Source organism: Protomyctophum bolini (genome assembly GCF_963924005.1).
Source record: "Protomyctophum bolini genome assembly, chromosome: 10".
In the NCBI taxonomy this organism is placed as follows: domain Eukaryota; kingdom Metazoa; phylum Chordata; class Actinopteri; order Myctophiformes; family Myctophidae; genus Protomyctophum; species Protomyctophum bolini.
In genome coordinates this window covers 24,837,303-24,852,977 of record NC_137871.1, presented here as the reverse complement: position 1 = coordinate 24,852,977, position 15,675 = coordinate 24,837,303, and the positions used below count along the sequence as shown (strand labels likewise).

The 15,675-nt window shown below is 42.5% G+C and overlaps 1 protein-coding gene across 1 annotated transcript in view; it reads right to left on the bottom strand.

The window, feature by feature from the left end:
- The window catches only part of uvssa (UV-stimulated scaffold protein A), a 48,972-nt gene that overhangs the window by 18,505 nt on the left and 14,792 nt on the right, over positions 1-15,675 (bottom strand). Inside the window, exon 11 of the mRNA XM_080774099.1 lies at positions 804-927. Within this exon, the coding sequence (XP_080630225.1) occupies positions 804-927 (124 nt within the window). The remainder of the gene's footprint in view (positions 1-803; positions 928-15,675) is intronic.

Sequence of the window (15,675 nt, the reverse complement as noted above, 5' to 3'; positions counted from 1 at the left end):
TGCGCCTTATAGCACGTGGCCATTCTTTATTTTCATAGGTTAAAGTTCAAACAATTTAACGGTTGCTAACTCCTGGCCAAGAGCATTCAAATAAATAATTTGGATCATGCATGTCTGTATAAACACACACACGCTCGCTCGCACGCACACACACACACACACACACACGCACGCACGCACGCACGCACGCACGCACACACACACACACACACACACACACACACACACACACACACACACACACACACACACACACACACACACACACACACACACACACACACACACACACACACACACACACACACACACACACACACACACACACACACACACACACACACACACACACACACACACACACACACACACACGATGAGCAGGGGTAGAAGAGAGGTTTTAAATAGTTTAGCATAGGTTTATTTAGACAAGCACTGATGAGGCTGTGTGTGTGTGTGTGTGTGTGTGTGTGCGCGTGCGCACGCACGCACACGTGTGTTTGAAGTTGATCTCAGGGTTTTAGGGGATTAAGTGTGCAGTGGGCTTTTATTAGTATTTATACACGTGTCTTTGTATTTGAAGTGTGTGTGTATTCACGTGTGCCTTGTGAGTGTTTGTGTGTGTGTGTGTGTGTGTGTGTGTGTGTGTGTGTGCACACGTGTATGCGTTTGTTTACATATATCTATGTTTCAAGTGGCTCTTTGTCTTTGAACTGAGAGTGTGTATGCCTGTGCATATGTGTGGGGCATGTGGGCATGTGTGCATGTGCGCGCGTGTGTGTGTGTGTGTGTGGTCACACTGACCGTACTCCTCTCTGAGGTGTTCAGGAATGTGAGGTTCAAATCCCTCTTTTTCAGGAACCTCTTCAAAGTCATCATCCTCTTCATCATCATCCTCATCATCACCCTCTACGGCAGAGGCCTTCATCTGAGGAAGAGGAGGCAGAATATGGTGGAAGATCTTAGTGATCAAACATATATACACATGGATGGATACGGTCATCTCTGACAGATATAATTACAACTTAGACTTAGTTGACCGGGGTACCCCAGTGCACTATTCTAGGTCCACCTTTTTCACCCCTCCATAACAAATCTGATGTACAACTTATTACGTGTGGCATGGTGTTACATTTCAATTAGGGGTTAGCCGATGTGCAAACTTCCCAACTGCCCACACCAGTTTGCATGTATTAGCTTGAGACCGGTGGTTCTCAAAAGTTGGGGTCCAGGGACGCCCAGGTGTCCCTCGGACCCCACTTGTGTCAACGATATAGACACACATATCGTTGCTATCGGGCAGAAACGTTGTATCTCCATATTTCAACTTTTCAAGTTTTCTTTCCGTAAATTAATGCCCTACTTCGTCACACTACAGACTACAGTGTCACACAAAACAGTGTTGTAAAGTAATTAAGTACATTTACTCAAGTACTGTACTTTTACTTCACTGGAGTATCTCCCATTTCCAATACTTTTACTTCCACTGCACTACACCTCAGAGACAAATATTCTACTTTTTACTACAATCATTTGAAAACTTTAGTTACTAGTTTCTCTGTAGATTTTAATTATTACAAAAACATAAATTACACACTTCCGCCATATATAGATTTGAAAATAGCGGATCTACAAGCTCACCATGTGTCGCAATGCGACTCATCGTGAGCTTGTAATGTAGATTTTGATGAATTGAACAATGTGGACCCTGTTGTAAACAAGTGTAATGCTTAATTGGGTCGTCCACTCACAGTTAACAGTCTTTGTATTGAGTTTGTGCTTGAAATGTGCTGTAATTCTGCAAACTATTAATAAATATTAAAATCAATCAATCAAAGATCTGCTATATTCAAAAGTTGTAAAACATTTGAAAACTTGTGAAATGAGACATTCATAATGAGTACTTTAGAATTTTACTTGTAACAGAGTATTTCTACAGTATTTCTACATTGCAGTGTTGATACTTTTACTTAAGTAAAATGCATGAGTACTTTTTCCACCACTACACGAAAGTAGCAAAAATTACAGATCTATGATGCGAATTGTTGTGAGCTTGAATATCGGCTATTTTGATTGTTTTTGGACATACAAGGTTTCCACTCATGACAGAGAGGACATCTGACATCGGTCGGGCTCTAGACACACCGTCACTTCCATATCCCTCTCTATCTCTTTCTCTCCATTCTCAGTGGTGTGGTGTCATCCTTTCTGCTCAGGGGAGAGCACCATGTGTGTATTGGCGCGTCTGCAATCACGTGCACAAGCGTGCGTGTGTGTGTGTGTGTGTGTGTGTGTGTGTGTGTGTGTGTGTGTGTGTGTGTGTGTGTGTGTGTGTGTGTGAGTGCATGAGCAGGCGCGCGTGATGAGCTGCTATCAGCACTAAGCAGAATTTATGGTTTTTAATTTTCTGGTGAGGTAGTTAACCATTGGTTGGGCTACAATGCAGAACACAATACTCCTATACACACAGGGGTCATTTTCAGTGTGTGTGTGTGTGTGTGTGTGTGTGTGTGTGTGTGTGTGTGTGTGTGTGTGTGTGTGTGCTCGCGTGTGCGCGTTTGCACTGCTATGTCCTTCATTGCAGAGGGCATACAGCTAGTACCGATACACACCACACACAAACACACACACACACACACACACAGTTGCACGCGCGTGCATGCTCAAGCTATTTTTCCTGCTAGATGGAATGGACTTGTTCCATAGGAATCCTCCTCAGTGCTCTATAGCAGTGTAATCATCACACTGATTAGCTTTATGAGCGGCTGTAAAACCCAACACTAAGCCCTCACTGCTCACCGCCGCTTTTTCATTAACATATAAGACCACTGAGTGTGCGTGTGCGTGTGTGCGTGTGCGTGTGTGTACTGTACATGTATTACTATACTTGTGATGGGAAGGCCAATTGTTGAGAAATACACATTGTGAGGACCATTTTCAAGGTCCTGCTCTGTGTTTTAGATATATTGAATAGGAAATGATTAATGGTTTGGATTAGACATTTAGATCACAGGTTTAGGGATTGGAGTTAGAGTATTCCCTACCTTATACATAGGTTAGGGTTAGCGCTGCGATGTGACACACCGGAACATACTGTAGCAGCACTACAAGCATCTGAGATTCTATTTTTCAGCTATTTCCAATGCGGTCCTAAAATGTTGATGTCGTCAAGTATAGTAATACAAACCTGTGTGTGTGTGTGTGTGTGTGTGTGTGTGTGTGTGTGTGTGTGCTTGATTGTGTGCGTAAACTACAGCATCGCTGATACAGGACACTAGAATTGTATAATTAGTGTATATTACAGATTAGAGGTATGGCTCTCACTGACAAATGCTCTCACTCACACTCACACTCACGCACACGCACACGCACACGCACACACACACGCTCTCTCTCGCTCACACACACACACACACACACACAGACAGACACACACACAAAAGCTGGGGTGGGATGGTAATGAAGTCAGAGTGTAAAATCAGTCACCCGTGTCACAACCCTGCATTGCTAGACGGACAGCAAGACACACACACCCACCCACCCACACCCACACACACACACACACACCCCCACCCACCCACTCTCTCTCTCTCTCTCTCTCTCTCTCCATTGAGCACACATATAGGACAATTAGTTCATAGTACAATCTTCTCTATTAAATTAACGCGCAATTAAACGGTTTAAGCTCGCTGCAGCAAAATCATGAGTGTTAATTTAACTCTTGGGGCTGGGCTGGTCTGAACTGTGGTCAGGAGGTAGAGCAGGTCGTCAGCTGGGCTGGTATGAACTGTGGTCAGGAATGAATGGGTGAATGTAATGCAAAATCTATGTAAAGCGCCTTGGATAAAGGCGCTATATAAATGCACCATTTACCATTTATTTCCCTATTTTTGGCAAGTTATGCTAAAAACTATTATCAAAATTTAGAGATGTCCCCGATCACGTTTTTTGGCTCCTGATCCGATTCCGATCATTTGATTTTGAGCATCTGCCAATACCGATTTTTCCCGATCCGATATTTATATTTTATGTAACACGTTTATGCCATATCACAATAGTATAATATCCCAAATCACAGATAATTTCCAGTCTAATATCATGATATGGATATAATATGATACTAGGGATGTCCCGATCACGTTTTTTGGCTCCCAATCCGATTCTGATCATTTGAAAATGACGTGATCGGCCCCGATTTCTGATCACCCGATCCGATTGGGACAACCCTATCAAATTATATCATATCAAATTGTTCACAATTTCTCATACATACGTATACATACATACATACATACATATACATACATACATACATACACATTTAATAACAAACACTATTTACAGATAGAGGGCACAGCTATGGGCAAGAAATTTGCACCCGCTTATGCCAACATTTACATGAGTGAGTGGGAGAGAGAGGCCTTGGCAAAGTGTCCACTACAACCCACCATGTATTTCAGATTTTTAGATGACATCATAGGGCTCTGGCCACACACCTTACAACAGTTTGATAACTTTTTACAGATCTTGAACACACACCATGCTTCCATAACCATCAAACACATAATTCATCCAACAGAGATTAACTTCCTGGACACCACCGTATTTTTTCATACAATAGACCAGACACATAAACGACTACTGACAAAAATATATTTTAAGGACACAGACACACACGCACTACTCCACAAACACAGTTACCACCCAAAGCACACTTTTGCAGGTATCATCAAATCACAAATCATTCGGTTTTTCAGGATTTCATCCAATAGGGAACACTTCAATCAGGCCACACACACACTCTTTACAGTCCTCCGAAGGAGAGGTTATAGTAAAAGACTTTTACGTACCATCAGGAGCAATGCCCTGGCCTCTCTCTCCCCCACCCAGTCACTCTCCACCAACACTCTGCCTCCTACCCCTAACCCTCTCATCCCCAATTCTAACCCTAACCTCAATCCCAGCTTTCTTCCCCAGCCACCTCAGAGCATGCACCCGGATCAGAGGCCCCTCTCTAGCGCAGGGACAGGGACGGACCTGGACGGGGCCCACACATTACCCTCTCCTCTATGTCTTCCCTCCTCCAACTCTTCTTCTCTCACCATCCAGGCCATCGGCTCCTCTACAATTAAAACATTACTCCCATTCATAACCACATTTTCACATACACTCCAACCACTTCACCACAAATTTAAACAAAATTTCACCACTACACAACAATCCTACCCCCCATTACAAGCACATCAAGTCATTTCAGCACTTAGAAGGAACAAGAACCTGGGAGACCTCCTTGTGCATTCCAAATTTTCCACTTTACCTCCCAAGCCCCCACAGCCACATACACTCCATTTCAAACCCCGCAAATTCATCAACAACCCCCATAGTCACACTTCCTCCCCCATTACGGACCCTCTGTCTCTGACCACACCCAACATAGTCTACATCATCACCTGCACACAATGTCATAAACACTACATAGGAGAAACCGGACACACACTAGAAACACGACTCAAACAACACTTATATCACATCAAACGAGCAGACATAAACACAACCCTATACACACACTTTCAATCCCATTCTATCGCTAACCTCATCATTTCAGGTCTGGAATGTGGAGTCCGATGGACCAGTGGACAGCAGAAACTCATGGAGCACAGATGGATTAAAAAATTACTAACTGTAACACCCACTGGTCTTAATGAAAGAAGTTGATTTTTATCTCTTTCTGTTCTTTTATCTGTCCCATCAATAAATGGTTTCCAGGCCTTGCTGTGAACTTTTACTCCTTTATGGTTTTAGGTGGTTTTATTACTGTCTATTTTTATATCCATTTTACCCTTGGGTTTTAGAAGACATTTCGGACATTGGTTTAGGTATGCGGTCTAGCTTAACTTGGACTCAGGGGGGTGGACGCCTCTGCCTTGCATAGTCCCCAGTGAATAGGCATTTTGCCCTTCACTGGTAACCTTATTTTGGATTTGTTTTAAATATAGGAAGGTTTTATGGGCTGGGCTTTTTACTAAAAAGCCCCCCCTTTTAAAATACTACACACATACATACATACCCACCTACATACATACATTTCAGACGTTTTAGCAGTTTTTAAGGACCCACTTTTAGGCCAGTGCACCAGAGCAAGCTTTTGCCTTTTTTTAAACCCCACCCATTTTAACCAAATACATACATACATACATACATGCGGTCTAGCCTAACTTGGACTCAGGGGGGTGGACGCCTCTGCCTTGCATAGTCCCCAGTGAATAGGCATTTTGCCCTTCACTGGTAACCCTATTTTGGATTAGTTTTAAATATATGAAGGTATTGTGGGCTGGGCTTTTTACAAAAAAGCCCCCCTTTTAAATACTACACACATACATACATACATACATACCTACACATACATACATTTCAGAAGTTTCAGCAGTTTTTAAGGACCCACTTTTAGGCCAGTGCACCAGAGCAAACTCTTGCCTTTTTTTAAACCCTACCCATTTTAACCAAATACATACATACATACATACATACATAATTGCTAATTTAATCAGATCAACAATGAGTGGAATAAGAGAAGTTTTCAAAAATGCGAACAGGGCAAGGCTATCTGCAAGAAAACCTCCACATATTGAGGTAAGATTGCTGCAATGGGAAGCTGTAAAAAAACAAACAAAGCCGCTATCTCTACAAATTCTCCTTCTAATGTAAAGAGATTTTTACAAATAGCCTCGCTGAACACAGGAGCCCACTGCTTTAGAGGAGCGTATCGGTTTCATAGGAAGGAAAGCAGAGTGCGTGATGGTAAATGAAACCAGATTTACTAGGTTTAAACACCTTCCAAACCCTCTCCATTACTCTGCGTTGCTAAGGCTCCTACACTTATTTCACAGTCACACAGTCACACACACACACACACACACACACACACACACACACACACACACACACACACACACACACACACACACACACACACACAGAGAGAGAGATAGTCTGTTTAGCTTTTCTTCGTTGTCTATTGTAATCCCAGGGCCAGTTTTATTTGGTTCTGATCAACGACCTACGACTCAGGACTGATCGCCCTGCGGTGCAAAAAACCTGCCCTAACGTCATCGCTTTTCCCCCCCGCTCACCCACTTTTGTCTCTAATTCACCTTAATTCAGCCTCGATAACATCAAGGCCTGTCGGTGCAGCCTGGCAGAGCTGTAAGTCTCACCGTACCGGGGCAGAATTAACTTTCCCCCAGAAACATTTTGCTGACAGGGCGCGCGGCTAAAATATGGCCCCCATTCTGCTGCCGAGTTGTGTCTGCGGGCCTACTTTGCATTTAAACACAACTTTGGTTTATTCTCCAGGGGGGAGATCCTTCCTTCCATACGCAGTAACAGAGTTCCCCCGAGGAGATAAAAAACGGGTTCTTTAACAGAAACTAAAGGAATGGAGAGTGCAAGATAAATTAGAAGCAGTGGTTTAAGTAAAGCAGTGGCTATGTGTTATTGTAACGAGGTAAAAAACACACGGCCAAAGATAAATAGGACATATTTGAACAGAAATAAAACAAACTAAGGGATACAGCAGTTCTTCAACAGAAAATAGAGTGACAAAGACAATAGCGTTGTTTCCATAAAGCAAGTCCATGTGCCACTTTCTGTGATGGCTATCTCAGCTCTATTACATCCTAACCTGTGTACGGAAAACTGATTCACCGATTAATTAAAAAAAAAGAAAAGTCTATTGAAAAGGAAAATCGTGAAGAACAGAGATAAGTACCTCTTTAAACAGTAAAACAACGACAAAGATTCAAAAAGGTTTTTCACTTAAGAGAGTTAACTCTGTTAAGGTAGCTAAAGTACAACTTTTCTTGTTTGGATTTTACTATTTTACCTTTTCTATATAGTTCCAATTATTTTATCTGTGGAACTTAATTGAATAAGTGATATTATACATTTTGTGGTTAATTAATACAAAAAGTAGTGTCTCCCCATCTCTCCCGAAAATTTCATTTTCGGGTTGTCAATTGTATCCAATCAAGATAGTAGGCTATATGTAGTAATTTATCATTTATCAGCATCAATTATAGTGTCCCAGATTGTTTCCATTTCTTTGTTTTCCATTTATTTGTTCATTAACATGTTAAAAACTTGTCAATAAGTTATTGTAACACAGTGAGATAATGTGTAAGAATGACTGTTAAGCTGAGTTACACTCTCTCTCTCACTCTCTCTCTCTCCACTTTCATCTCTCTACCTACAGAACAGACAGTTGTACCTTATATCTTGTCAAGACATTGTTAAATCAAACTCCCACCCTGGAACCCTTTCACGGACCCCTGGGTACCCCTCTACCCCACTTTGAGAACCACTGATCTGAACACTATTTTGGACAGAGAAGGGGAAGATATACGACTAAGGTCTTGGGCCAGATTCAAACCTAGAGCCCACATTTACACCAACATTAAAGAGCTATCTCCATCTCATTATGCTGTATGGATAAGGAGGCCTCATTTATATGAGTTCTAGTTATCTTGCATTGTGTACATGGTGATCTGATCTCATTTTTCACACACACGCACTATACGCAAAACAGGTCTACTAAGGTGAAGCAGTGGCAAGACAGTGTATAATAATTAGGCCTGCCACAATTATTACAAAATAATCCGCTGATTGCAATTATTTGAGATAATATAAAAGATATTACATAATCGCCAGACTTTTTTCCGTTCACCTGTAAGAATGAATGTGTTGGGAAAAATGATGACAATATCAGCATTGTAACCATTTTTTAAAGTATAAAATTATTAAATGCATGGCCTGTGGCCATAGCAGCCATTAGTCATTAGTGGTACTGTACCAGTCGTCATCAGTAATGTATTTGTATATTCAAGTTATTTGTCATATCTGCCCTGTCACTGTGCAGTTTACAAAGCCTAAAAGGCAAACACAAATGTCATGTTGCTTTATATGTTGCAATGTCCAATGCCAAAAACACAATGAAATATCTAATTTCAATTACACTAGAATTAATAGTCAACTACAATTTGATGATGGTGACAACCCTACTGTATGACAACAAAAAACAATATGGCAGGTGAAAGGTTAACACTCCGATTTCCCGGGGTTATTTAATCCATTAAATCATAGCGCCCAATCGATTTATAGCAACAGAGCACTTTTACTGATGAACCGGAAGTAATGCCGGATGTGGCTGAAGAAGCTAAATGTAGCCAAAACACTCTAAAGGCGATCGACAGCGGGAAGCATGATTAAATCTAACGCGACTAGCGTGGACAGCGGGGGGCCGTCTATCACAGGATCTTTTCTTAGAATTGGACAGGATGATTTAGATCGGAGTTATTAACGTTTTAAGATTTTTGATGACGTCCCACTGCAACATTGATAACGATGATTGCGCAACAGGCGCTCCTAGGCTGTGGAGTGATGCGATCGGTTTTCATATCAATACATTTCGTCTTTTGGGTAAAACTTTGTCCTGGGCGCTGGGTGTTACTAATAGAAAGGACAGTGAACTTCGTCCTGGGCGATTGCATAGCCAGCAGTTACATTTTGTAACTTTGTCATCTTCCGTCATTATGGTGTATATAGTAGATTATCGCTGTCGGGCAGAAAGAAAGCGTATATGCCGAGACCTGGACACTCACTCACAGCACCGCGGGAAAAGACCCTCTACACAAGAATGGTACGGACGACACTTGATGTCATACCCATTCTGATGTCAGAAACGTGGACCTCTGTGGAGGCCAGCAGGGGAAAGAGGGAACCTGCTAAGAATGTTGCAACGCGTTGTTGGCTATGGGGGAACTACGGCAACAATGGGGGCCAACGTAAAAGGACTCTCCAAAATCAGTGTCCAAAACCAGGCATCCGTCGAGGGCCGAGGCTCCAGTGAGCACTTTCACTACAATACCATCAATGGGCACAAGGTTGATAATGCAAAAAATCGCTTCCTATTACAGCGTAATTACAGCGTGCTCAGCGTGCTGTGAGAGTCCAAGTAGAGCTTATATCACTGCTCGCTCTGTGTTGTCTCCAGTCATACCCCAATCCCCCCCACCCATCCCGTCATTGGCTCCCCCTCCCATCCTGCCCCTTGGCTTCACAGCTTAACTAAGTCTCTTATCCCTTTAAAAAATGATTCGGGGGGGCAGCGCCCCGGACAAGTGGTCTCTGACTTCATTTGTCTCTTGGCAAGTTTGATGGCCGTGCGTTTAAAAACCCATTCAATCTTATAAACCAAAAATTAAATGTAGTCGGCTGTGATGGGCGCGCGCTGCATCTGCTATTTATATGCTAATGTACTCGCTGCGCTGCCAAGGTCTGGCAAATTATTACTGCACACCCATAAGTCAGGTGTGTGTGCGTGTGCGTGTGCGTGTGCGTGTGCGTGTGTGTGTGTGTGTGTGTGTAGGATTAACCATCACGCACTAAGAGGAAGAGAGAGGACATTAAAGCGCAGGAGAGAGAGCAGGATGTGAGACGAAGAGGAGAGAAGAGGTGAGGAGAGGAGGAGAGATGACAAGGAGGTGAAAAGGCTTTAGAATTGTCTCTGTTCGTAACTTAATACACCTCTGCACCTGACCAAACACACGCACACACGGACACGCGCGCACACACACACACACAGTCACAGACACACACGCACGCATGCACCCACACATCCCTTCATTCTAAGTGACAACAGTCGATCATTTCATTCCATTGTGAATGCTATAATGCAGCCATTATGTAAAGAAGTGTAGCTACTAGGCCAGAGGAAGACACCCACCCACATAGGAACACAGAACAGAGTCTAACTTAATGAATACATTACACACGCACGCACGCACGCACACACAGTGTATTGGATACTGCAAAGCTCTAAAATGATATGAATTTAGATAAAAACTAGCACTTGCGCGCTCTGCTTGCGCAAGTAACTAGAAATGACTGGGACGCCTGCTGGCCTAGTGGTCCAGGCGCATGCCACATATAGGCTCTGGCCTGACGGCATGTTGCGTGTTCGAGTCCCGTTCATGACGACCTTTGCTGCGTCTCTCCCCTTCTCTCTCTCCCTCTTTCCTGTCAGTCTTCACTTGAAACTATCAATAAAGGCAGAAAAGCCACAAAAAAAAAAGAAAAAGAAAGTTCAGCAATAGCATAGATGGTACTCAAATACAATGAGTAGATCTGTTCAGATGATGTGACATGTCCTTATAAGGATCCCTGGCTAATAAGACGAATATGCCTGAAAAACATTATACTTGGGGCTGGTCAAGGTCTCAGGTTCCAACTCCGATATTTTTGATTTTCCCTCCTGGACCCCCCCTGGGGTTTAAGAGGTTTAACTAACATTGAAAAGAAATCACACCCGTGTGAAGTGAGGGGCACTCTTATCATCATATATCATCATGATCATATTGCCTATTTGCACATATGACGTAAATTCTCCATTCATTGTCAATGGGAATTGAATGTTTGTGTAAGACGAAAATCTACACTAATAGCTGAATATAGGACACCTTAAATATTTTAAATGTCGGTCTTATGACTATGTTGTCCGTCGGCCAATGAGGAATTGGCTGATGCCGTAACTAAGGTATGTTTGGTGATCGGACATGTATGTCGGGGTAATAATGGTGGTCCCTTATTGGCTGTTGATGGTGATGTAACTAAGGTACGTTTCAAGGTTGGTCAATAAGGTCAATAACGGGTCTAAAGGAGTTAGAACAGCAGTTGTAATAAACATTAGTTAGTAACAGTACTTGCACGCTCTGCTTGCGCACAAGTAGGCCATGTATGGCCTACTTATGCGCCTACTACCCTAGCCTCAATGTAGCCTAAATCAGATCTGTGTCACTTCAAGATAGAAATCCGATTTACTTGAATAAGTCTAAATGCAGACAGGTCACATGGAATCCGATTTTTTCAAATGTGACTTGAGTCACATCCAGATTTAAATCCGATCTGAGGAGATCTGGCTCAGTCTGAATGCAACGACCACATGAAGTGACCCGAGTCACATGTCAAACTGTCCAAACGTCACTTGCAACGCGACCCGAGCAAGAGAGAACAAAAAACTAACTAAGAACAAGAGAGAGAGAGAGAGAGAGAGAGAGAGAGAGAGAGAGAGAAAAACACCCAAACGAGAGCAAAAGAAAGAAAACAGACAGATCGGATCTGGTCACTTGCAATCGGTAGTGTGAATGACCGGGCCAAAAGATCGGATTTGAGAAAATAAATCGGATTTGAATCGGATTTGACTTGATGTGACTGCAGTCTAAAGCTAAGTGACTCTCTCTCTCTCTACACAGTGTATGTATGTGTATATATACAGTATATATAGCGAGAGAGAGAGATATTAACCCTTTAAGTATATTCCACATAGCCCTATAAATATATTCCATTCCTGGTGTCTCAGTGTGTCTCTAGGGAGCAGTCAGGTTGGATGACACTCTAAGTGACATCTCTATTGTACTAACATAGCCTGGCAGCTCTATTAGCTAGCCACACGTCTCTGTCGCCCTTTCAATCAACTGAACTATCATTGTCCGTCTGCGGCTGATGCCACATCCACACATCATCCGTACAACCACAGCCTCAGTTACACTTAGCTGTGTGCCGCACTTCTGCTCAGATCTATAGGCTCACAACGTGTCACGGATGTGACGGACTATGAGCTTGTATATCTGCTATTTATGGCATGCAACACCAACGTGCAACTAAGTATAAATCAGGCTTACTACTAGGGCTGGATTTGGACGATGTTAGCACGGAGGCAGGGTAGCTTTAGGATATGTAGGCTGCCTGCTCTGTTTGATATTTATTTATTTCATTTAGAAATTTATAAAAAAACAAAACAAAAACTTAAACCCAGAGTAATTTGGGGCAAATCCTCAAAATGTTTAGAACAAAAAACAATCCAAATATGTATTTATTTTTAAACAAAATCCTACACTTTTTTAAATAAAGAAATAAAAGGGAAAACATGCCATAAGTTTATGTGACCTTGTAGATGTTTGTTTTTTTCCGCTATATCGTATGACAAAGTAAATAGGGCTGTGGTTAAGTGGTTAAGAAAATTCAACCCTGAAAACTAGAATGGAGAAAAGGGAGTCCCATTTAAATCAACTGTCTTCTGCTCCAATTCTGCCAAACTGGGAGCCAGTCAGTGCCTGATCCCCACAGAAAACAAATGGATCCAAACGGCAGTCTTATTCAAATCAGGCCATTGGCTCCGTTGTGTGACCTTATTGCTTTAGAGTGGAATGAGAGAAGAGTAGCGTTACCACTTTCTAAAACACTGCCACAACAATTCCCGATGTGAGTTACCGGACATTTGTCAAAACTGATATTTACCACCAAAGACTGACGTATAACAAAATAATTGAGAATTAATAGAATCGACTTTCGTTTAGTCTGATTAACCACTTAACACTGTATAATACTTTGTTGTACAATGGTGGTGTAGAAAAAATACTAACAAACGTCCATATCTTAGCCCATACCTTATGTATAACGTACTGTTTCCCCCACTGGTTTGTTGTTTTTATTTTGCTCAACTCTCGTGACCTCCTTCTGGGTCCGGACCCACTAGTTGAGAAATGACGTTACAGTATGAGCCCAAAATGAAGTTATGGGTTTTTCATGTAAAGACTGATATGGAACGCTGTCTGTCCTCCTTAGACATAAACATATTGACTTAGAGGTAGTTTATATTGTATGTGAAAATGTTTGGTTAAAACAAAATGAGACTTCTCTAATCACTATTAAACACATATTTGTGAGTGTGGGAGGCCGACACTCGTGTTAAAATCAAGCAGGCACTGGAAATGCATTTATTTTGTATCTGACGAAGTGTGGTTGCTTTACAAAAGGTGCTAGGAAGACCCCAACATTCCTTCCTTCCGTACAGAAAAACTCCGTACAGACTTTAAGTTTTTATGTGAAGGCGCTGATATGGCCCGCTGTCTGCCCCCATTAGATCTAAACATATTAACAGCCATTCTAGATGAAGACATCTCATTCTCTGTCTCATTAGGTGGCATTTAAAGCTTTAATATGTGGTTACTTAGCCAGCTCTGCTCTCCCCTCCTTCTAATGAAATCAGACTTTAGCTGTCTCTAATGACGCCGCGTTCGCTGGTGGACGGCCGGTCACAGGCGGGATTTTCTATACGCACAAAACGTCGGTTTTCTAATCGTTTGTGGCACTTGTCTTATCGTCTCCTTGCCGTCAGGAACCGTGCGGGCGTCTGATCTTAACCCTCTGTGGCACCGATCGGATCGTACAGTGATCGCGCAGCCTGAGATTCCAATAAAAAAAACATTGGTCTGGGCTTTTTTCTTCCCCACTCCGGTGAGGGCATCTTGTGTTGTCTGCAATCTGTAAGATTGTTACTGCTGCTAAAGGTCTTCAACACATGGAAAGATTCTCTGCGTTAATTCAACTCTGAGACTGTACAAAATGGAATCAAAACAACCGTTTTGATTCCATTTTTTTCAGTCTCAGAGTTAAATCGACGTTCAGGATTTGATAGTGCGTGTGCTCAGTGAGTGGGGCTCTCCCTTAATGACACGGGACGGCCCCTGACAGAGTGTGTTGTCATTAATGGCTTCTTGATCCGTGTGTGTGCTGTGATTGAGACGTCACCTCCGCTCCGCTGCCCCGCGTCCCTCTGTCATAATGGGACTTGACTCGAGCACTTCTGTGGCTTAGCGTCAAGCAGGCGAAAAAGCCGTTGAGGCTGTGCTGCTCATCCGTACATTTCCTCTCATCCCTTCTGCCCCTATATACAGTATGCTTTGGAATTTCAGTATCATTAAAGGTAGTAGGAGTGATTTTTGTAGTTGTTGTAGGTTAAAACAAAAATGATTTAGTGAAATGGTTAACGCTCTATATTCAGAACAGTAAATTCTTCTTCTTTCGATCTTTCGATCTCTTTAACAAATAGAAAACAGTGGGTTGCCAATTTCATCCAATCAGGAGAGAGTACCATTTATCAGCTTAAATGTTCAAGTTAAAAATGTGTCTGCTTCTTTGCGTCATCACTTACTATTTAACTTACTACTGTACCTTTAACAGCAGATACATTTGGCCCTAGGCTAGACAAACAATAGAAAAGCAAGACACACCATCTCCGCTTTCCTTCCCGATTCTGTATGACGTGAACTCTTTTGGAGACCAGAAGTAGGTGAGTTTCTCAATTCCAATGGGAGAAATGAACGTGAACACAGCCTCCGACCCATGCTTTAGCCCCATGGTCAGTGGTCACTGAACTAAATATTGCCATTCACAGATTTGTACTACGTATAATATATACGGGTTTAAGTTTGTGTATAACTCAAAATCCAGAGTGTTGAACTATCTGAGAGTCAGTGTTATTACTGTTAAAACATTTGCCTGCTGGGCTTGGGGGAGAAATCACATGCCGTGGGTTGTCGTACGAGTTATGCTTTGCCATCTGTGGTGATTGCGCAGGGCAGCACACATAAACCTAACCTTAACCCTCTCCAAACCCTTAACGCACCCCTCACCAACCTTTATCCGGTAGTTTTAACGCACCCCTCACCAACCTTTATCCAGTCGTCTTAACGCAACCGAGACCAACCTTTATCCGGTAGTTTTAACGCACCCCTCACCAACCTTTATCCAGTCGTCTTAACGCAACCGAGACCAACCTTTA